Raw genomic sequence first — 24,513 nt, 5'->3', positions numbered from 1 at the left:
TGGTTGAATTACACATATTATAAAAAATGTAATAGAATACACTAAGATTTGCAATCTGATGTATTTACATGATAAAGACGCTAACAGTAGCATAATTTTATAATATAATGATCAGCAACACAGAAATAATAATTGACAAATGGCTCAATCAGCAAATAATGAAAAACTTAAATTGAGCAATAAATTCACAGTTCTTTCTTTCCTAATTGGATATGTCTTAATTGCAGACACTGTGCAGTGAAAATAATATGTTAATAGATATGTATTTTTCCAGTGACAATTTAAGAACTGTTCATCGTTACCAGTTATTATAGTATAGCATTATGTGTAATTCAATCATTTCATTTCAGGAACACCTCATTTCCAAAAATAGGTTCATAATGATAGTCCTGTGCTGAATAGACTCTAATGTTTTGGGTTTTATTTTGTTTTTTTTCCTAAAAGCACTTTGTGTCCAAATTCTCTGATTTTCCTGACCCTGCAGGAAAAACCCAAGTTCACAAATTAGAGATTAGTGATTAGATTATTTATTCTTGAATATATATTCTTTTCTAAACATTTTTGCAAAATAATATTTAAAATATTGCTTGACTTGAAATTATTATTTTTATGATTTTAATCCTTACAGACATCTTTTCAGTAAGCTGTTCTGTCCTTCTGTTTCATTATCTATAGATAAAAGCAATATAGTATACACAACCTAGAAACAAACCTTGGAAACATAAACATTTGAGGGATACAACAATTTGTAAGAACTGGGAGAGTCGTGAGGTAAAATCTAAACCAGAAACAAATATTGTTCCAAAAGCAAAACAACAACGTTAACAACAACAACAACAAACAGACTGCACAAGTGAGGGCATGGTCAACAGCCTTAAGTGCAGTAGGTGAGAAGGTCAGCAAGGAAGGAAACTGGGCAGTGACACCACTGCTATACTGGAACACAGAGGAGGGGGAGCAGAAGCCAGATGTCAGCAGATTATGGGAGTACCTGGGATTTGAGAAATGAAGGTTGTGAAGATGGACCAATTGAAATTGACAGTGAATACGAGAAGTAGGAGAGAAAGATTCTTTTTAAAATGACAGAGATGAGCATTTGTGAAAGGTTGACTAAGGTAATCAGTGGCAAGGGGGATGTTGAAAATTGAAGAGAGAAAGGGACAGAGGGCACACTGCAGCAAGAGAGATCAGGCCCAGATCCAGGCACAGTGAGGGCAGAACCTCATCCTGAGAGGCAAGGGAAAGAGTAAGAAGAGGTGGAACCACGGATAAGCTTTGTCTCAGTTGGGAAGGCATCTCTGGCATTTATACCGTATGCCATTTCTTTTTCTCAGTGAAGTAAGAGGCCATAGCTTTTGCTGAAATTAGGAGTTGGGTTCAGATGGGAGTTTGAGGGTAATAACAGATTTTGGAGAATGGATAAGAGCATGGGAAAGGGTAGGAGCATAAGCCATTGCTAAGCAACAGAGATTGTAACATTTTAAATGTTCTTTAGAAATGCCATGTTCTTAATTAATGTTCATTAATAACAATCACAGTATCACTCAAAACTAACCCTTAATTATTCATTATAACATGGCAGTACTTGTTGATTCTACTTCTTTTTCTTTTTCTTTTTTTTTTTAAGATTTTATTTATTTATTTGACAGAGATCACAAGTAGGCAGAGAGGCAGGCAGAGAGAGAGGAAGGGAAGCAGGCTCCCCAACGAGCAGAGAGCCCGATGCGGGGCTCGATTCCAGGACCCTGGGATCATGACCCGAGCCGAAGGCAGAGGCCTTAACCGACTGAGCCACCCAGGCGCCCTTCTATTTATTTTTCTAGAATGATTGAATTTAACCGAAGTATTGGTTATTATAATTCTTACAATGTAATAACAAGATATGCTTGGTGACCATAATTCCAAGTGGATCAATCTCTCTACCTTTTAAGTAATGTGTTTCGCACTATTTCTCTCAGAAAAAATCAAGTCAAATTGTTAATTTTATGTATTCAGTAAGGCTTGAGGGAAAATAAATAATAATATGAAAATAAGCTGTATCTCCCTCAAGATTTCAATGCACTTTTATAGAAAAGTGTTTTTTATTTATTTTTTAAATTATGTTAGTCACCATATTGTACATCATTAGTTTTTGATGTAGTGTTCCATGATTCATTGTTTGCGTATAACACCCAGTACTCCATGCAATCCGTGCCCTCCTTAATCCCCATCACCAGGCTCACCCATCCCCCATCCTTCTCCCCCTTAAAACCCTGTTTGTTTCTCAGAGTCCATAGTCTCTCATGGTTTGTCTCCCCCTCTGATTTCTGCCCCCTTCATTTTTCCCTTCCTTCTCCTAATGTCTTCCATACTAAATGAAACAAGTCAAGTAGAGAAAGTCTATTATAATATGGTTTCACTTATTTGTGAAACATAAGAAGAGTATTTTTAAATTGATAGTCGCAAGTGGTTTTCTCATTGAAGTAAAACTCTTCCAAAGTTTCTGTGGAAGAAAAATAATCTGGTCCCATGTCCCCAAATGAACTAGTGGCTATATAAATAGAACAGACATCTCTTCAACTGAAATCATTGAATTAAACATAAGTGCAATATAAATCAAGCTATTTTTACTACTGTTAGTCTGTTGCATATTCAGCTTTGTTTTAGAATCATGGTTCTGTATATGATGACAGACCAGGTCCCTCTAATAACTAAATTATGCAAATGATACTCAGTAAGTATCTGTTTAATTGAATTAGACAAAGTGTTAACCTTCACCTTACTATAGTTCCTTTATTCAGTTTTATTGAATTGCAGGTGAACTGCAAGTAGAAATTATGAGGAAAAACAACTGACCTAAATTATACAGTATTTGACAGCATTCATTTCTCTTTTTTTCTTTCTTTCTTCTTCTTCTTTTTTTTTTTTTTTTTTGGTCAACACAGCCTAAAACTACTTACTAACTGCATTATTATGGACATTTGGATTCAGTAAATGTTTTCTATAGTAAAACTGAGTGCAAAGGGACAGATAACTTTACTGTTTTTGTCACGAAACTTTACTATTAAAGTAATGCTATAAGAAATTATCTATCTTTTACATATATCATTTGCCTGCATTCCAATATTATTTTTTGCCAGCTTCTATCTCAAGTAATATTTGGAATAAAGATATACTTAATAAAAACAATACCATGTTAATATATTCTGCTATCTAAAAGGTTAAAGTAAGTAATGAAATTTCATCAATGCTTGGATTCTTCTCAATTCAGCAAACAGAAACTTAGTTGTTTGGAGAATTAGTAGCTTGTTCATCTCTCAACCATATTAGTGATATCTTACCAACATAATTTTTCATCATTTATTTTCTTTGTGTCTTCTTTAAATGGCTAAAAAAAATCATCCTAACAATCTACAAATTTTAGAGGGTCCTTCATTAAGGAAGTTTTATGTCAAGTGAAGATTAAGTAATGTCAGAAAGGTCTGTTCATGGATATCAAAAGGTGATCGAATATTAGTGACTGCCTGTAGAACTATGTCCTAAATGATTTTAAGGTATTATCCAGACTGGATAAGAAGGATAGTTCAAACTAATGTATGATAATAGCCATAGGTGTATTAAGAAGTAGAGATGCAAATGTCACATAATTGCCATGCTGAATAATCAATATAATTTTTTTTCAAAAATTTACTTTCAAGAGATTATGATATTACCCCAGGAAAAATATGTGAGTGAACTTATCTAAGGTTTTACTTTAATAACTTCCCTGGATATATAGGTTGTGGACTGTGGTGTCCTAACATTTAAATTAGATTTGTATTTTAAATATTTGATATGGATGTTTTCTTTTATATGTTGCCATTATAAGGAGTTTGTGTCTTCAATACTCTAAACTAATTTAGGGTAAACTTGTACTTATCAGCGAACTTTAACCCACACAGTTTTTGTGGGAGGTTTTCTTGCTTTGGCTGACTGTTGAAGTGTAGGACTTTGTAGTTAACTGTCAGTATAGATAAGTTGCCTTGTGGTTACATGTCAGTATGATCTCAAAGTTATTGCTGCTCAATCCCTTTCAGAATCTTAATTCAGAATATCAAATATATGGAGAAATTCACGTAAGGAATGTTTCTCAACTATTTGTTTAGATTAGTAGTCCTCATCTATCTGATTCTCATGAATCAGAATCTTTGTTGCAGCCTAGATATGCACATCCCCAAACTGCCCCCTAAGGTATAACTTACTTGGAATCAGAGGTGGATGTGCTCAGATATTGTGACTCTGATGTTTACCTTCAGTAGGGAGCCACTGGCCTCAATGCACTCAAATCTGTCCCTGAAGTGATGTATCATATATTGCCTCATCCCTCACATATTAAACCCCCTTCCCTGAATTCCCCTTGGCCTGATGTTTTAGGTTTGTACTGACCATTTTTTAAAAATAGATAGCCTTCTTAAATTATTCCTTGTTTGTTTCAAGAAAATCTTCAACGATATTGCTCATTGTTCTAACCTGTACCCTTTTTGTGATGACCACTCTCAGGAGTGGTTATACTTCCCCTGTACAGCTATTTTGTTTTTACTATAAAGATACTATCAATTTTACAACTGGCCAATTTTTCTCATTATTTTTGGCTGCTATAGTGTTTAATCTCTGGCTTCCTTCTATCAAATAAATATGTAGAAGTTTATCGTATTTATTTTCCCCATTAGCTTCACTTCTGGCTTTCTTATTTTCCTAACTTGACGTTAACTTGGCTTCTTTGTTTCTTGTTGTTTTTACTGAAAGAAACAATATATTAACAACAAATATTGAAAGTCTCTTAAATCCTTCTGAAAATATGGCAGGATATAAATAAATGAGCAGCAGCCTCTGACTTATGTTAAGTCTTATTACGTAAACAGTACAAAGTGACATCACTCATGTATAGCAATCATACAGAGCCCTCACAAAAATGATGAAAAAATGAGAACCAAAGAAAATGAAAAAAATAACAAAAATGTAACTATGAAAAGAGAGAACACAACTGTATATGTATGATAAAGCCCATGTGCATCTTTGATAAAAGATTTTTTGTTAGAAGGTAACAAAATGGGGGCTTCTGGGTGGCTCAGTCAGTTAAGCATCTGCCTTCAGCTCAGGTCATGATCTCAGGATTCTGGGATTGAGCCCCATGTTGGGCTCTTTGCTCACCAGTGAGCCTATTTCTCCTTCTCTGTGTGCCTCTCTTTCTCTGTCTCTCTCAAATAAATAAATAAATTTTTAAAAATTAAAAAAATCTTTAACTATAAAAAGAGAGAATGCAACTGTATGTGATAAAGCCCCTCTACATCTTTGATAAAAGAGGTAGAGTAGCAAATTGGGAAGGAGTGAAGTTGTTTCACTAAGTCTAGGACTATAGTGAGAATAAGAACTGACAGATGTCAACAAAGAAAGTAGCAAAATCCAAAAGAAGAGGACACAATAAGAATACATGCTTGTCTATAGCCGTTTAATGAAGAAAAACATCATCTTGTCATAATCAGAAGATACCTCGTGCCTATCTATGCAGTTCAGTAAAGTAAATTGGTGGTAATAGATTCTCAAATTTTCAAGAAAATGAAAAACTATGTTCTAATTACTTTTCTTAAAAAATCAAGGACATAGATGTAGTCGCTGACGTAATAGCATTGTATGATGACAGGTGATGACACTTGTGGTGATAATAGCAAAACGTATAGAGATACTGAATCACCATGTTGTGCACCTGAAACTGATGTAACATTGCATGTCAACTCTACTCAAAGAAAAAAGAAATGTAAAAAGCCGGGACATATGTGATACATTTTAGAGCAAACACTTTTAAATAGCTTAATCGTTTAAAGTTGTGGCCTTAAATTACTTGTTATTTAAAAAAAAAAAAAATTATAACTCCAAAGTCTCGTCTCTGAGTTTCCAACTGAGTGAGTTTTAACTTTGCGGCAGACAAAGATGTTTACTTGTTTTTGTTTTTGTTTTTTTTTTTAAATGTAAGTAGAATTGCTCCGGATGTTCTGGTAAGAAAATGTTTTCCAGATTAGCTAAATTTCAATTAATATTCTGTTCGTTATCATGTAGGGAAAGAAAACATATTGGCTAACATATTGCCCTATCACTCAGGTCTAAGGCATGGATTCAGGAGATTTAATTTTGAGACAGTGTTTGGAATAATAACTTTATAAAATTCTCATTGATTTGTTTCATGTAGACCTTCAGATAAAGGTGTCTGGTCCATATAGTATGTTCTTAAATATGTATTTCTCTTATTAGATTATATTCACAGATAAACTAAGAGGAAAAAAAGGGAAATCAGAATAATTAAAAATGTTTTTAAAAATAGTTCTCATTGGTTAGCATGTATTTATATATATACATACATACACACATACATGTATATACACATACGCATATACATGCGTACATTGAATTATGTCCCACTTTGATAAAACATGGCACTCTATTTCCAGCAGCCCAATTTATGCATCTTCATCTGCCCTGAGAGTTCACAGAGTCATACATAGCCACATATGGATGGGAAATGTAAGAAAAAAATGCATTATTTTAATTTCAAATCGCAAGGAATTACAGATACCAATGAAAAATGTTGCATGTATCACAATTTAGTTGGTCCCACATTTTTAGGTTTTTGTTTAATTTTTCCAAAATAGCTAGAGAATAACCAATACAGAGAATTAATAGTTTTATTTCTTTCCCCTATTGTTATTCAGAATGACAGATCATTTGTTTTAATTCAGTTAAGAACAATATTCTGCAATAAGATTCTATCAGATTTTGAGGAGTAGCTCACGAAAGACATGTTATTAATCAGCCACCATCACTAATTGACACACACTTGTGTAAGGAGGATTAATCTATTTGCTGAACAAATGCTTTATTGAGTAAAAGTTGGTTTCTCATCTAGTTTTATTTGCTAATTATTTTTTGTATTTTATATTGATATTTGATAATGATTTTTCTATTTTTTATGATTTTCAAAGGGTCATAATAATTCTGTTTAGTTTAATATGAGAAGAATCATCCAGAGATATAAAACACAAACTCCATTGTTGTCCCTAGCTACCAATTTTAAAGTTGTGGGTATAAATGACAATAAGTCAGTTGCTTTTTAAATTCATTTATCAAAGGTCTTAAGAAAAAAATAATTGGCAAAATTAACTACATTTGTTCAAGTCAGTATTAGGTGATAACAATCAATATGGTAACTGCTTGGAAAGAGCTCCAGATGTGTCACTAGTGGATGAAAAATGTTACATCTTTGTCTATTTGATCTGTTGTTCCCTACTATTAACCTAAGTATAAGACATGTAGAAGACAGAGTGCTCAGGAAGACAGCAATATCACATACCTCTGTGTTCCAGAAGCTTGTAAGTCCCAAACAACTATGTGGAAGAGGGTTTCTTACAGATAAGGAAAAATGACAATTTTTCTATCTAATTGCATGAATCGGGGAAAGTATTATGAAAGCAGTAACATTGGATCAGGGCTTAGGTGACTGGGTTGGACTTGGGCACAGCATAGAGAAGATGCCCATACCAGGGGAATGCAGTGGTAATGGCAGATTGTGGGGGCCTGCAAGCAACAAAAGACAAAGGGGAAAAGATGGTTTCTATAGAAGAAGGTGTCATTAATGGGGGGAGGGTGTGGAATCCAGATATTCTTTAAAGCAGGAATACAAGTAGTTTAAAAGGCGCTTAGGCTATGAAATGCTGCATCACATTGAAACCTAGCAAGGTGACTGGAAATAAACAACAGTAACTCAGAGAAGTTGGGCCAGAGGGTTTTACTAAGGTGCATCAGTGCTGAGTCAAAAACAATGGATGTAAGAACGAGCTGTGAAGTGATAGTGTAGACAGAGAAGAGAAAACGGGAGCCCAGATTTAGGACAGAGGAAGTAGGGAGAAAGTCTGTCTGAGAGCTAGAAACAAAAGATCAGGACAAGTTAGACATAGCCAATGCTGCAGGGAGGGTGGGCTGAACTGCAACCCTTTGGAACATATCTTTGCTGGCAATTGTTAAAATTCTGGTACTGGTGGGACTCAAAACTAATTTGAAAGTGGTTAAGGGTGAGTGGTTTATATGTTAATGTTTTGATAATGAGAAAGGGAAAGGAAGTCAATAATAAGTAGCTCCAGGATATAAAGTTGAGGGAAAGCTTTCTGTATTAGTTAGTTGTTGTTGCTTTGTTTTAATTAATGAGGAGATTATGATCATGTTTATAGATGCATGGGAAGAACCTCGTTGTGAGACAGAATTTAAGAGAAAAACAGAGGAAAAAGTGGGAGGTGTGCGATACTCCATGCAGAGCTGGAACTGAGATCAGGCGCACAATTTAAGACGTTAACCTTGAAAGGAGGACCAAATTTGCGCCCTGAGAGACTGGAGGGGAATGGAAATGAGTGGTTGAAGTACGTTTTGTGGACTCATGAGGGGACTTGCTTGAATCAGTGAAAGATGAATTAGAAATTGTACCAATTGATGGTACAGTGAAAACCTCAGTTCCACATACTCATGATGGAATCCACTATCTGAAATGACTTTTCATCATCCTCGAGCCTATCTTCTTTTTCCTTAATTCTCAGGACTTTCCTGCCTTCTCCATAGTAACTAGTTGTGTGTGTGTGTGTGTTTTAAAGTATTCCCTTCCGTAATAGCTAGTACTCTAAATCCTTGTTTTTATTGCACTATAAATACAATTTATTTCTATGCTTTTCTCCACCACTAGGCTCTCCATCTCTGTACCTTTTTTTTTTAAAGATTTTATTTATTTATTTTGACAGACAGAGATCACAATTAGGCAGAGAAGCAGATAGAGAGAGAGAGGAGGAAGCAGGTTCCCTGCTGAGCAGAGAGCCCGATGCGGGGCTCGATCCCAGGACCCTGGAATCATGACCTGAGCCGAAAGCAGAGGCTTTAACCCACTGAGCCACCCAGGCGCCCCTCCATCTCTGTACCTTTGATAGCAAGCCTTGTTAGAGATACATTGTGAGTCAGGTAGCATCTGGCATCTCCTGCTTGTTGACTCTGTGTTGGCATCAGCATACTCAGAGCTTCATGGTTCAATTTTATTATCTCCATTTTTCGGATTTGGGAGACTGAGTTAATTGCATAAGGTCACATTTAATAAGTGATGAAGTCATATTAGAACCCAGGCAATCTGACCCTGGAATACTTAGTCTTTACTGTTACCTTTCTTTTCTTTTCTTTTTTTTTTTTTTTTTTTTTTTTTTAAGACTTTGAGCCAAGCAGGGGGAGTATGAGAGGGAGAAGCAGGCTCCCTGAGCCTGACATGGGGCTAGATTCCAGGACCCTTGGATCATGACCTGAGCCAAAGGCAGACCCTTAACAGACTGAACTACCCAGGTGCCCCTACACTGTTACCTTTATTGACTCTCCAAAAAGTCATTGACACTCAGATGAAAGTTGATGGGTTAGAATTTCTCAATCCCAAATTATGAACATATTAATTCTTTCAGATTTTCCCCAAATGAGGGTTACATTCATAATACTTTGAAAGTTAGAATTTCTTGGGCAAAGAATGGTGACCTTAAGGTACTTAATATTAATCACTCTTAATATCTCTACCAGTTTGTGAAGACATCTGTAAATCACTGGTTTTGTGAAACTTCCCTTAGGCTTTAGCTATGTTGAAAGGAATAGTTACATGTAAATTTGTGTGAGGTCAATTTAGATAATTTTTTTATTAATACTCACAGGAGCCATTCCTAAATAATATTTCTGGTGTTATAATCAGGATAAATGCTCTCTTGAGGGTCTTGTAAAGCAAAAAAACAAAACAAAACAAAACAAAAACCCTACTGTGGCCACTTTTAAGCATCTCCTTTAGTAGCTCAGTCCTTTTGGATGAGCTGATGACCCTGTTCTCTTCTGGTTCTGCATTTTTGGAAGGTGGAAAGATAACTGTTTTTTGTTTTGTTTTGTTTTGTTTTGTTTTGTTTTAAGACGGTAGTTCTTAAACTTGAACGTATATCAAGAATCACACGATGGATTTGTTAACATGGAGATGGCTGTGTCTATGCCAATAATTGTAGATTTAACTTGGGGTGGAACCTACCCCAGGAAGTGTAACCTCAGTGTGAGGTCATACCCTAGAACTTGCATTTCCAACAGGTTCTCATGTTGTACTATTGTTGCTGGTCTAGGGTCCACATTTGGAAAAATACTGTTCTAAACTACAGAGGTCATAGTTTCAATGTTCAATAGTTGTAATAACTTTCATGGATTACTAGCCTCATCATCTCATTGTTTCCTTTGAGAGTGAGTTCAGATCATCATTTTCTACACAAAAGTTATTGCTTCTGATAAATATGTTCTAACACTGAACTAGTTTATAGCCAACAACTTGGTGAACAATGCTACAGTTGATTTAACATGGGGATATATTGTGAAACCTTTTTTTTTTTTTTTTTCTTAAAGTGCTCAGTATGATTCACTTCTTAAAGTATTTTCACTGGATGCTGGTGCATGTAGCCCTCCTTTTCTTTTCCTCTGTCTACCTCTTCAAAGACTCTAGCTCCTCATTTAGATTTTCTCCTTTCTAAGATTATGGGAATCTTACTTCTATGTCACTTAGCACTTAAAAGTATCTATTTTCATAAAACCCTGAACATATAACACCACCCAAACCACAGCCATTAGTGACAACTTCCCTGGGTCATTCTCATAGAATATAACCTTACATTCACTACTTCACTCCTGCTGAATCATGACCAAGACAAATCTTTGGATTTATTTTTGACTTTAATCTGAACACCTGTGCATCTGAACCATACTCCTCAGGTTCCTATATGTAAAATTGCTGTAATTAAGTCACCTTGAAGGACAGACTGACAACTAGTCCTACGAATTACATTATTATTATCACCACAGGTATGGTTTAAAGTGCTGCTTATTGTGTGTCTTATTTATACAAGTTCAGAAGATAAATTCCATTCAGATCTTGAAGGAGGAATCTTTTTTTTTTCCATTTTTTTGTTTGCTTAAGAAGTTGGAGTATTTTTAACTCACAGAAACTGTGAAATATGAAATTTGTATCCCCCCCTTTACTTTTGTTCCTGTATAGATCAGAACCAATTTATGGCCCAACCACCAACTGTATGGGGGTATAAAAACATTGCTCTATCCCATCACAATGACAGTGTACCACTTGCGTATATGCCACAATTTTCTCCTTAAAAAGAGGGAATAAACTATAACACATATTTCTTAAATCTGTTTTAAAAACTTCTAAACCAAGTAGGAGGTACTTTTTTTAAAAGTGAATGTTACACATTTCTCTTTATAACATATATATTAAAGTTACTTAGTTTGAGAGCCCATCTCTTCACACTTTTAGCAGTCCTATCATCTGTTAGTTAACCCACAAATCCAGACATTTGTCCTGGAGTCTAGTATTAGAAACTCTAGACCTCCAGGGTGTTATAGATTAAGCAGGGTTTACCACTTTAGAGGAAACACGCCTTCGTAAATGGATTAAATTAACCTCTGTGACTGTCACATGCACTCGTACTCAAGTGACATTTCATCTTTGAACAACATACTGTCTGTGTGTATGCGTTTGTGTGTGTCTTGTAACCATAAGCATTATTTCCTTGGTGTTTGAAAGTTTGCAGCAGTGAATTATCTAGATTGATCCTACTTTCATCTGTTTCAGTAATGCTTGCAACTACATCTATTGGTCTGAAAGAAAAATTGCACCTGACATGTTATAAAACAAGGAAGATTGTATTCAAGACTACTGAAACAGGGTGAAGACTACTGGAATAGAGGAGATAGATTAAGCTTAATTCCACTGAAATAAAAGGTGGGAGGATTTTTACATGCTGGAGTAAGCTTATGGGTATTTGGAGGAAGGACAGTCAATGGGACTAAGTCATCTGTGTGTCTAAGTGTGTGTCTAAGTGGTCCTTTCACTTTTCAAAGTTAGGCTCCCACCCTCCTATAGAGACTGGGAGATAGAAGCACTATTTCCTTCAGTGATTACTTTTTAAAGGGATGGCTCCCAAATGCTTGAGAAAGACATTTCTTAAGATATTCTGGCTTGGAGGCACCTAGGTGGCTCAGTCGATAAGTGTCTGCCTTCACCTCAAGTCATGATCCCAGGGTCCTGGGATCAAGCCCCTCATTGGGCTCCATACTCGGCAGGAATACTGCTTCTCCCTCTCCCGCTCCCCCTGCTTGTGTTCCCTCTCTTGCTGTGTCTCTCTCTGTTAAATAAATAAGTAAAATCTTAAAAAAAAGAAAGATATTTTGGCTTGTAGGAGACACATCTCAAAGGGGCAGAGAAAGATTTTACAATTGTTAAGTTTTCTAAAAGTAAATTTAGCTGTAAGAAAAGGGAGGTCAGGGGCCTAGACTTAGGAAGAAACCTGTCTAATATTTGGTCATGCTGAGGGGATTGTTTCGTTAGTCTCATCCATGGTATTGACTCTTCAAATTCTCACAAGACAAAAGAAGATAAGATAATGTATGGGCATCTGAGTAGCTCAGTGGTTGGCGTATCTGCCTTCTGCTTGGGTCATGATCACAAGTCCTGGGATCAAGGCCTGCGTCCAGCTCCCTGCTTAGTGGAGCCTGCTTCTTCCTCTCCATCTGCTCCTCGCCCCTGCTCTTGCTCTCTCTCTCTCATGCTCTCTCTTAAATAAATAATTTTTTTTTAAAAAAGATAAAATTTATATAAATTCCTAGGCAATACAGGTATTTTTTTCATTTGGTCATTGAATATATCTGGGTTATTTTTCTTGATCTTAATGTTAAAATGAAAGAATATATGTAAATGATTTAATCATTGTTTTAGTTTAAATTGGAATGTGCATGGATCTGGTCGCAACATTTTGTGTATCAAGAAGCAAAACAAACAGTGACCTCATGTTACCAAACAAGAGCAGCAGAATGGAAGGTAGAAGATTAAGGGAAATATCCGTGGTCTACAATTATGGGAAAATAAGTTATAAAAATTCTTTCCTTCTCAACAAAAACTGACTTTACGCCTATATATGAATAACAAAATCCAAATGAACTAAAAGGAACTCGAGAACATGTCAGACAATTGTGATGCTGGTAAGCAAAGCAAACTGATTCATTTTCATAAATATTATCTCATATTTTACCAGTCATAGAAACCAGTAAAAAAGAGATTTTCAAGAAGGAAGAAAGAGTCAATAATGTAAAATGATAGGAAGTACAAAATGTAAGTGATATATAAAAATGGAAAAGGAGTGGAAAAAATTATTGTGTTAATTGGTTAAGAGGTTATTGCTCAGCTTTGAGTCTTCAGTGCTTTAATAATACCAGTAAAAACCAGTGTGTGAACTGGCCAGGTGAACGAGTGCCAGATGTAATAGTGAGGATAACTGTTGTTTCACTTTTTTTTTTTTTTAAAGAAATATGCCACAAAGATTTCGAAGGAATATTAGTGTTAAGAAAAATGTTCTAAGTTTAGATGTGACCGACCTAAATAATTTTCTACTCTTAGAGAAGAGAGCATATGGAACAGAAAATATTGAAATTTCAAAAGCAAGAGGATATCCAAAAGAATGCCAGGCCTCCGGGTTCAGTGAGAGAGGCTGACAGATGGGCGGAATGAGTTTAGAAAGGAAAAAGGCCTTAGCTTTGAGAAAGAAAATGAGAAAAACAAGGAAAGTAAAGAAAGATTTCTAGTTTCAGTTAGCCTCATTATTTTCATCCAGTTTTCACTGCTATGTGATTGATTCCATAAATATTAAGGATGTACTGTTTTCAAAAGGACTTCAAAAGAATATTTAGCACAAGCTTTTCAAAGCTGCATTTCATTTTATAGATGTTTCTAGTCCTGGGTCTTTAAAAACCAATAAAAAATATAATTCATCCTGGATACATTCTTATTTCTCATAGTGAAGGAGTATTATCAAATTTGATAGGAAAGGTGAACTCGAACTACCTGCTAGTTTGTGACATCCTAGGGAGATAAGTTGTGCTGTTTAATATTCTCCTATTCATATAATTGGTGCAAAGACATCATGCTATGTCAAATACCATTTATGTCGTAGCTATAGTATGAAAATATTTGTGTTTGTTTACAACATTATATAGACACTTTGGTAATTGATAATTTAGAGCTAAAATGTTAAAAATGACAAAATCATAATGAAGATATTATTTTTTGTGTCCACTTCTTTTCCCTTTTCTCAAGGTAGGGTTTTTACCAAAAAGCATGATTTGTGCCTATCTAAAAGATCCTTTCTTACTTAAATTCCTATTCAAAATACTTACCTGCATTATTTTACTGAGCAAGGACATTTAAAAGACAATTAAAATTCAACTATACTTTGCTTAAACAATTTGAATGATTAACTATAGAAATTAGCTTTGAGTAAATTCATAAAATAAATAGATCCTTGATACTTCATAATTCAATAGAACCCCAACTTCCTTCCAACATCTAATTCTACATTCAAATGATCAGGGGTGCTATTTTAAAGTACTTTCAGGAAATGGATGTAATGATTTTATTGTTGTTGTTCTTGCATTATTAATGAACTCTCATTCAGACTACAGATTGGCAATTGAAGTTGTTAGATAAAGGAAAATGAGTATACGAATACCTAGAAATATATACCAAAAAAAAAGGCCTCCCCATTCCTATCCATCCTCTAGAAGCTTTACTTCTTCTTATAACACTTTAAGTGCTTTTTTTATAACAACATAAGGTGCAAGTAAGTAAATATTGCTATTTCCTCAAGCAACTGAGCTAAATTAAGCCTTACTAATTTATATCAATAATTGCAAATTGTATAGAAGCTAATACACTTAATTCCTCTTAAATGCTATTTGTATATTCCAAAATGTGCATTTCCAAGATATGAGCAAGCTGATATAGTAAATTTTTTAAAATGCTGGTTGGCTGGGAAAGGAAAAGAGACGACACACCACTGTTGGTGCAGATAGGCTTATGACATGGCTCTGAAGTATGTTTTGTAACTTTATTGTCCCCTTAGATATATCTGAGCTTAAAGATATTTCCCTTTCCTTTAGTTTTCTAGTCATAAATTTTATTTTCACAAAAGAATCTCATCTTGTCAATTATTCTGTGATGCTCATAATGGAAATTCTTGAAACGTCAAGAATGGAATCTGATTTTAGAGTCTTTCTAGTGATTCTCATCAACTGATAGATTCTCTTACTTTATCCTGTGAGATACTGGTCCTGAAAATGTTCCATAAATAAAGGTTTTTAAAAACATATACTATGAGCCCCTCTAGGATATTGCAGTGTGCATGTTACCATGTTCAAAGCTCTGAGTTCTGCAAGAAAGCAAATTTTATTCATATAGTCAGTTGCCAAAATTTATTTGTTCTGCTTTCTTTTAACATGATCCCTCTTGACCTTTTTCTGAAGTAAATTTTGGCAAACACTATTTCAGATAATATAACTGTGCTTAGATATCAATTTTCTTCATTCTTTCATCTTTCCTTAGAAGTGCTTATCAACTGAGCTCTAAGGTATATAAGCCCTTTTGCATGAAATTCAGGCTCCTTCCAAAGGAAAGATGAGTAACAGATATTACATTCAACAGCTGACTTCCCTGACACATTATATAACTAAGATACATAACTAGCTAGTCGGCGGCCATGATGGAATGAGGGCTCCTGAGTTTTTCTGTACAGAATCCCCTGCCTTACATACATTCCTATATTAATAGTTTATTCATCAAGTGTTGTTGTGTTTCCACAAAAAAACAAACAAGACAAACCAAAAAACCTGAACCTTAGAGGACATGAAATCTCTTCTCTTTCCTCTATCCTGTTCCTCCTGTCCTGAGGCATCTCAGAACACAGGACCACCAAACAAAAAGAATTAACATGGACATATCAGACTGAATGGAAATGATTGGAATTTGTAAAGATAATGCTTTGAAATGTCAGCTTTAATTAAATTTGTCAAGTTTAATTAAATCTGACAAAAGATCTTGAATACCAACTCTAACAAGGAACCAGCTTTACATTTTGGGACAATAAGGAAGAGTAAGGGATGGCCCCAGCTCCCTAGGTGTTCACAGTCCCCTTGAAGAGAAAGACTGGCATCTAATTATAATAAGACAAATTATGTATACAGTCATTTACTATTTCTTAATTTGCTTTGCCTATGTAATTTCTTTCCAACTGTTTATTCAATTTGGCATCATGTGGGACTGGCAAATACTGGTTTTCCACTTAAATATTTGTGTTGTCTTTAATAGAAAATAAGTAGAAATCAATTTTTTATTTGTCTGATGATGTGATTAATGACTTATAGATCCATTTCTCTCAGCAAAATTTTGTCAGTCATCATGTGATCCAAAATCCTACTGATATTATAAGAATTGGTATGGTTGGAGATTTTTAGCTAATTTAACTACTTAGAAGAGTGGGCAGTGGTCACTCTGTCTCTAAAAGAGGTTCTTAGCAGAGGTTAAAAAGCTGACACCTGATATTTTGTATCTGCAAAGAGATGCTTCCTCATTAAAATTTAAAACATGTTCAATGCCATTTAATTGAAATTCACTTTATGTTCTATCTACAAATCATATTTTATTATGGAACTATTGTGGGCTATATAATTGTAGAATATTTGACAAACAATCTGTGCATTTAACAATTTTAAGTCTATAGTTATGAACAGGACACAATCTCATAGCCTTGTCTTTGTGTTCCTCTGCATTGAGCTTATATTCCTGGAAGCCATAGGTGTAGTCCTTTCCAAAGCCAGTAGTATCTCTTCCAAAGATAAACTCAAGAAGTCATATAGTTTTAAGTAACGGAAGTCTTCTTCAGAATTGTGGACATTCATAGGCAAAAATACACTTTCACCTCTAGGGGAAGGTCCGCAGCAAGTCCCACCCAGATCTTTGCACTGACTCTGATTCACCAGCTTCATTCTGTTCACAGAGCACCTTTGAGGGCAGCTAGACTATCCTCATGAGTAACTTGTCAGAAGTGAATGTGGGCCAAGTTTGTATTCAGTTCTCACAATATTAAAAAAACTGGGGCTATGGGTTATATGGCAGTGTTTCTAAACTGATTACCCAAAACAGAGGCTCAGCTTGATGCCAATTCTTTACATGAACTGGCAGACTAAACAAGTACCTTTTGAGGTTCATCCATCACAATTTATGATACATTAAGCTAAATCTAATGTTCTTTCAGGCTGGTGTTGTGGGATTTTCAATAGTCTGACTAAGAAATTGCATTTGAGGAAAGGGATTTCTCCTTTCTTTTTCCATAGAATTTCTTTAGTTCTATAGAGTCTAGTTATGTCTATTGGATCCTTGTTATACTCTGGTACTAATCACAGATTGATTCTAAGCATTTGAAATCTTAACTGGTTAGCAGGGAATGACTTTAAATTAACTAACATTGCATGAACTATTGGAAATTGTTCGCTGAAAAAGAGAGTGTTTAATTATAAACGAAGGAACCTGCTTCCCAGTTGATTAACTATATGAAACACTTCATATTTTCAAAGCTCTACACTATTGCTAATAAGCTGTTTCTCACAATGGGTCTCGGAGGGAGCCTAATACTATCACCTCCTATTTTTATAAATGATGCACTTGACCCATAAAAATGAGATTGCCTATATTGGAACACATAGAAATGAAAAACTAGACTTAGGTTTCACGATATTAATGTACCTGTGCTTAGTTGACAGAGCCATGCTTTTAGGTTTCTGAGTAGCCACAGTTAGAAAATCCAATAAATTTAACTTACTAGAGATGATGACATGCACGCTCGTGCATGGGTACACACACACACACACACACACACACACACACACACAGTATTTCTTTTCTCTTAGAACGCTTCTGTTCCATATGCAAAAGTAGGTATTCTGTTATGGGGTAACATAAAACAAACTCAATGAGATGGCTCTCCAGTCGAATGATCCATGCTGCTTATTCTGATGTTCCTTAACTTTATCGCACTTGCTACACTGACTTGTCCTTCTTTTCCTTTTTAGAATCTGTCATTTGGAAGACTAATGCGATTGACACTGGCCAAGTTATAAGTGGTCTTATACTGAGAAAAACAAATATTTGTAACAATGAGCTCATTTTAAAAGCCCACTTGATTATGGTGCTTATTATTAAAAATAGTTGTATATCATATTGAATTTTATTTATGGATTATTAGATTTATAATCTTTAATTTTCTTTTACTTTGGATTTTAAAAGTTATTTTCCATTAATAAAACAGTTTGTGGGGTGCCTGGGTGGCTCAGTGGGTTAAGCCTCTGCCTTCAGCTCAGGTCATGGTCTCAGGGTCCTGAGATCAAGCCCTGCATGGGGCTCCCTGCTCATTAGGGAGCCTGTTTCCCCCTCTCCCTCTGCCTGCCTCTCTGCCTACTTGTGATCCCTCCCTCTCTGCCAAATAAATAAATAAAACTTAAAAAGAAAAAACAGTTTGTAACATAAAATATATATTGTGATTTTATTTTATTATTATTATTTTTTAATCCATGACTTTTGGATTGTTTTTGTTGTTTAAGTCTAACTAATCTAAAGAGTTTTCAGTTCTCTCAATTGCAATATCAGTTTAATATGTCACTGTGCAGGGAGCAGAGCTAGACAACAGTAACTGCCTAGTAAATAAATGGTAGTCACTGAAACATCAGAATTTTTGTTTGTATATGGCCACTAACATAATTTTGAAATGAAATTTATTTAAAGGTACTCCATGTGAAACTATTAATAAATCAATATATATATATTTAACTTTTAAAATTAAGAATTGTCTGTTTAAAATTTTTATTTAGCCATATCATTTTTCTATAGAAACAGAAAAGGCAAAATTCTACCAAATAAAGGAAAGTCATTTGAATATTATGGTGTTAACAAAAGTAAATGCCCCTTGGCATACTGTTTTTTTAGAATTATTTTTTTAAAAAAGGAAAAAAAGTATGATACGGTTTACTTTGTGTGAAAAAACTTTAATTGCCGGGGTGCCTGGTTGGCTCTGTCAGTTAATCATCTGCTCTTGGCTCAGGTCATGATCTTGGGATCCTGGGATGGAGCCCTGCCTCTGGCTCCCTACTCATGGGGAGCCTGCTTTTCCCTCTTACTCTGCATCCCTCCCAGCTTGTGCTCACTCTCAAGTGCTCTCTCTCTCTCAAGTAAATAAATAAAATCTTAAACAAAAAGAACTTTTATTGCATTTGAATTGTATGTTCACAATGTGTTACAGAAATTTAATATCATTTGGATTATCATATTTGATATCAATATTATCATTTGAATATATCATTGAATTTTATATGTGTACAATATTATATACCAATTACAGTAGCCAGTAGGCATTTTCAACACTTTTCTCTTTCTAGATACAAAGTCCTATTTCAATCCCAATAAAAATATAAAAGTATGGCACTGGGTAACAGGATGACATAATTTCTCCTAATTTCATCCAACTGTCATGTACTGATAAAGATATGGCTAGGAATAAATAAGGTTCATAAGTGTCATTTTAGTGTGGAAAAATGTAACAAACAATGATATGAGAATGTGATTTAAATATTTGTCTTTTGGTGTTTTCATTAAGATTGAAGTTTTGTGCCTTTTCTAATATTTTTTAAGATTTTTTTTTAAGATTTTATTTAGTTATTTGACAGACAGAGATCACAAGTAGGCAGAGAGGCAGGCAGAGAGAGAGAGAGAGAGGAAGGGAAGCAGGCTCTCTGCTGAGCAGAGAGCCCGAGGCGGGGCTCGATCCCAAGACCCTAAGACCATGACCTGAGCCGAAGGCAGAGGCTTAACCCACTGAGCCACCCAGGCGCCCCTATTTTTTAAGATTTTTAAGCAATATTTACATGCAATGTGGGACTCCAACTCACAGCTCTGAGATCATGAGTCTCACGCTCCACCAACTGAGCCAGCCAGATACCCCTTCTAAACAATATTTTAAAGGATTCTTTGACATTCATATTCCTTCAAACTTCTAATATTTACTATCAATGCAGAGTGTGGTTTTTCTAGATAAGAGTATCATAAATATCAGATGGATAAAAATCAGATGGATAATCTGTGAGTACAGAAATTACTGCATGAATACATAAAGTAAGGGTTATGTCTGCTTTGTTCATCATGTATAATCAGTGCCTTATCAATTACCTCATCATGAACAGGAGCCCTATAAATTTTTCTTGAATAAAAAGAAAGATATAAACATCATTTTTGATACTCATTTATCTCTCTTCACTAAGATGCAAATAAAAAAGAAGGTGAAAATATTTGGGGCTGATGAATAAAAAATAATTAAAAGCAAAAATTTTTAAGATTAAAACTTATTATCTCTAGTGCTTCTTACATAGTTCTTCAGATTTCCATGGTACTTCCGGCATTAATGGGATGAACTAAGGGAAATCAGGTTAAACTCTGGAATGCAATTAAAAGGCCTCCACTATCTGTGGATCTTCTAAATTCATGTAATTTCTGCCAGTGTCATTTATATATGGTTTGATGGTAAAAGTGAATGGGCAATATTTTATTCTGGTAATTATCTTGCTATGCATATGCTACATATTGTCATAGAGGGATAGAAAGTGATATTAAGGGAAAGGGAAATAGATAGGATGTTAGTAGGGAGAAGAATATGTATATAAGAATCCTTGCCGGAAAAAGGAACATACCCTATTCTTCGTTGAGTCCTGTAGTATCTATCATTGAAAGTTCAGAACTGGTGCCCTTAGGAGACCAGTAGATGCCCCTCCAGAAGCCTCTGGTCATCTTCAGTGCTGACCCAGGCTGTGAGAACAGTACTGACCTTGCACCCAGAAAGCACTACTGTTAGAATACAGACACAGCATGTTTTCCAAACCATCTGCCGAGAGGTTCTTCTGGCCATCTGCACGAGAGAGCAAACTGTTTCAACTGGAAACATCTATCTGTGGTGGAATAGGACAGTCACAGCAAATGTTTTGAAAACAATTTTCTTTTTCAGTTCAGATTATTTCAGTCCATGAAAATGCATTATGAATGTGAACTGACTCAATTCTTCCCAACTAGTTTTGGTCAGCATGTAGATAAAATCGTACAAGAATTTTCTTTAATCTGACATTTGTGCAATATTTGAGTTGTCTGGGAAATTGTGCCTTAATTAAGGGATGACATAGATATCAAATTGAGCTTAATGATCCATATTATTATTTTTAATTCTAATACTAATGATGTTATATAAACAAGTTGCATCATTTGTTCAAATTTCAATGGCAATAATGTTTAAGTATGATATAGACTTAAAGCATCTTTTATATCACTGGAAGATATTACCCAATTTATAAAAACCAGTGTTTAGAGTCTCTAAGTGACTTAGGTCTTCAGGATTTCCAGGTTATTTGAATGAGGCTTATTGACATGCACACTGCTCGGAAATAACAAACATATATGCATTTATTTTATTTTATTTTGTTTTACTTTATTTCAGCTCAGAGATGACTACCTAAGTAAATGAATCTCAACATTATGGAAGTAACACTAACTACTTATGGAATTTTTATGTTGTAGCATTAAAAAAAGGACGATTTTGGATCACACCAGATCCTTATCACAAAGATGACAACATCCAGATTGGGCGTGAGGTGAAAATATCTTGCCAAGTAGAAGCTGTTCCTTCTGAGGAGTTAACATTTAGTTGGTTTAAAAATGGCCGTCCATTAAGAAGTTCTGAGCGGATGGTTATTACCCAGACTGATCCGGATGTCTCCCCGGGAACGACAAACTTGGACATCATTGATTTAAAATTCACGGATTTTGGGACATACACATGTGTAGCATCTCTGAAGGGAGGAGGAATATCTGATATCAGTATTGATGTTAATATATCCAGCAGCACAGGTAAGAAGCATATTTGTGATGCAAAATGTGTTCATATTGAGAATAATTTCTTTACATTTAGCAGACAAGTCTTCAGCCAAGCTAAGATCATTCGTATTCTTTAAGTTTCCTAAATCCAAAATCTAACATTCTGAATGCCCAATAAATATCATGTAAAAGACATTGCTATTTCTATTTTGATTTAGATTTACATGAGATTTTATAGAAATACTGCAAATAAAAGTAATAGCATTGGCTATGATAGGTATAGGCTTCCAGTTTTTTTTAATTAAATAATAACTTTTTTTAATTAACTAAGAACCCTCTATAGACTCTAAAGTTATATTAATTAATAAAGTTAAACAACGAATGCTTAAAGAGCTAAGACAATTTTGGAAACGTTTAACAAACAAAATATTTAATCCCAAGAAGAAAATACTGAGAGATAATTTAGAAGTACTCAAATATAAGATTTATAAGAAATACATTTTCCACCAATGAAAACCAATGATAAATGTGTTAAACTTGTAATCAGATGTGACTTTCTGAAGAACGTTATGACAGAATCTCTTCACAATGAGACTGAGTAAAGAAAAAATATATTGGAGTGAAATTCCTTCTTTTAAGGTTAGAAATAAAAAATGTGATCCATTTTCTCCCAATTAAATGTACATCTGTAGATGAGGTAAATTATAGGATTATGGTATGGGAGGACACACGAGCTTACTAGGATGTTTGAAAGCCCTGTGATTCTGTGAACTGTAATCAGCGTGCCTCCAACAACACCAAAGTAGCTTTATTTGTTTTGCCAGCTTGTTACCAGAGTGAATTTCAATTTAGTATTTTTATATAATTCAAGGGTGAATAATATATGTTGAAAACATAGAGTGCACATGTAGCCAGCAGACATACCGTTTTGAGAACATTTAAACAGTTTTTCCTTTCCAGTCAGGTAGCATTTTGACTCTCGTTCGGTAACAGATTGGCCTGTGATTTTCTGTCTTCTCATGATTCTAAATTGCAATGCACGGTAGATTGATTTTACTCCTGTTGGGATTTAGGTCCATTCTTCAGGCTGACCAAATGTGCTTACTTTTCACATTCTGCATTATTTCTAAGAGATAACCCATTTTTATCAGCTACCTTTAATGTAAAAGGAGGTTAGAGTGATGAGAATTATTTGTGTTTGGACAGATACCCTTTTCTAGAAAATATACTACTAATAATAATAATAGTAACTATTTGAATAGTAACTATTATCTAACCTTTATTTCCAAATCGGTGCTAGCGCTAGGAGATGGACTCATTTCAGGATATCTAATAGGAAGCTCTTGATATGCATGATTGTCATTCGTTGAATTTTTCATTCAGTCAACAAATATCCATTGATCACCTACATCAGTGTGTGAGGTGACATCCCACAGTGATATTTCCTGTCAGAGTGACAACAGTTTTGTAAGATCCAGGATTATCTGTCCTTATTTATGAGTGATGATTTTCCAGAATTACAGGCATTGCTTTTCTGTTTGCTTATTTGCCTGTTTTGTTTACTTACCGCTGTTGTTTTCAGAACCAGTGACACAAACCCAGATCCAAAGAATCCAGGCTGCTTTCAAAACAGACTTGTCTGATGGTAGCATGGTTCATTAAACTGAGATGTAAGAGGGAGCATAGAATGAACAGAAGAAAGGAGCATTATATAATATCTACAGAATTAATTCTAACATGCATTTTTAAATATACGACTTACATTACCCACTTCAAACTATGTGCTGTAAATGGCAGAGAAGATAACTAGCATTGACTCATGAACTTTCTAAAAATCCTAAAAGAAAAATGCCAAAAGATGACCAGAAAAGCAGAAAATATTTGAGAAATGCCTCTTAGTTATGAAAGTTTATTTGTAATAAGTAACGTTTCTTAAATGATTATTATTCTGTCTGGTGACCAAAAGTAGCAATACCATAGACAAAAGAGATATATGAAGTCCTCCTTCAAAATATACCCCTTCGCTGTCCCCGGCTCCATCTCAGACAGACTGGTTATTATCTGTCTCCTCGTTGGAGTGGAAGCTCCCTGAAGGCTGGGCCTTTGTCAGTATTGCTCATTGTTGTAATCTCTGCATCTGGAACAATACATGGCACTTTGCAGATACTCAGAAAATAATAAGAAGTGAGCTCATTTGTTCACATAGATTTCCTTTCTAGGTTTTCTTTCCTCCTTTTCACTCTGAAAGATTGGCATTTGGTCTCTCTCTTCCTGATCTTGTAGTTCCCCACTGACTTTAAGGAAAGTTGTTCAGCACACTAATTTATATTGTGATTTAAGATGTTATCACTCTTAGGGGCAAGAAGGGCTCCATCATTTGTGGTGTCCACTGAAAATATGAAGCAGACCTCTTGTTCAGAACTTTCCAAGAATTTCACAATGGCAACATCAAAGCATTGATTTAAGTGCAGGACCCTTCCAAGTTAGTCTGCATAGGTGTTATGGTCCTGGGGCTGTCCTGTGCAGGGGACTGTATTCTGATAGAGAGGCCTGAAGAAGAGGTTTAACCCAAAGGATGAGTCACTGAAGGCAATCACATATTCTATTTTTATGCCCAAACTAGCTTTGGTGTTCTGTTTTGATTACAGTAGAATAGAATACCAGATTAT

At 34.9% G+C, this 24,513-nt stretch overlaps 1 protein-coding gene across 1 annotated transcript in view; it reads left to right on the top strand.

Moving 5' to 3' along the window:
* LOC111138987 (MAM domain containing glycosylphosphatidylinositol anchor 2) overlaps positions 1-24,513 on the top strand; it is an 853,965-nt gene that overhangs the window by 588,753 nt on the left and 240,699 nt on the right. The window contains exon 7 of the mRNA XM_022491049.1: positions 21,548-21,877. Coding sequence (XP_022346757.1) covers positions 21,548-21,877 — 330 coding nt within the window. The remainder of the gene's footprint in view (positions 1-21,547; positions 21,878-24,513) is intronic.

Source organism: Enhydra lutris, unplaced genomic scaffold (genome assembly GCF_002288905.1).
Source record: "Enhydra lutris kenyoni isolate GAN:26980312 unplaced genomic scaffold, ASM228890v2 scaffoldscaffold4, whole genome shotgun sequence".
Taxonomy (NCBI): Eukaryota; Metazoa; Chordata; class Mammalia; order Carnivora; family Mustelidae; genus Enhydra; species Enhydra lutris.
This window is presented reverse-complemented; position numbering and strand designations above follow the sequence as displayed.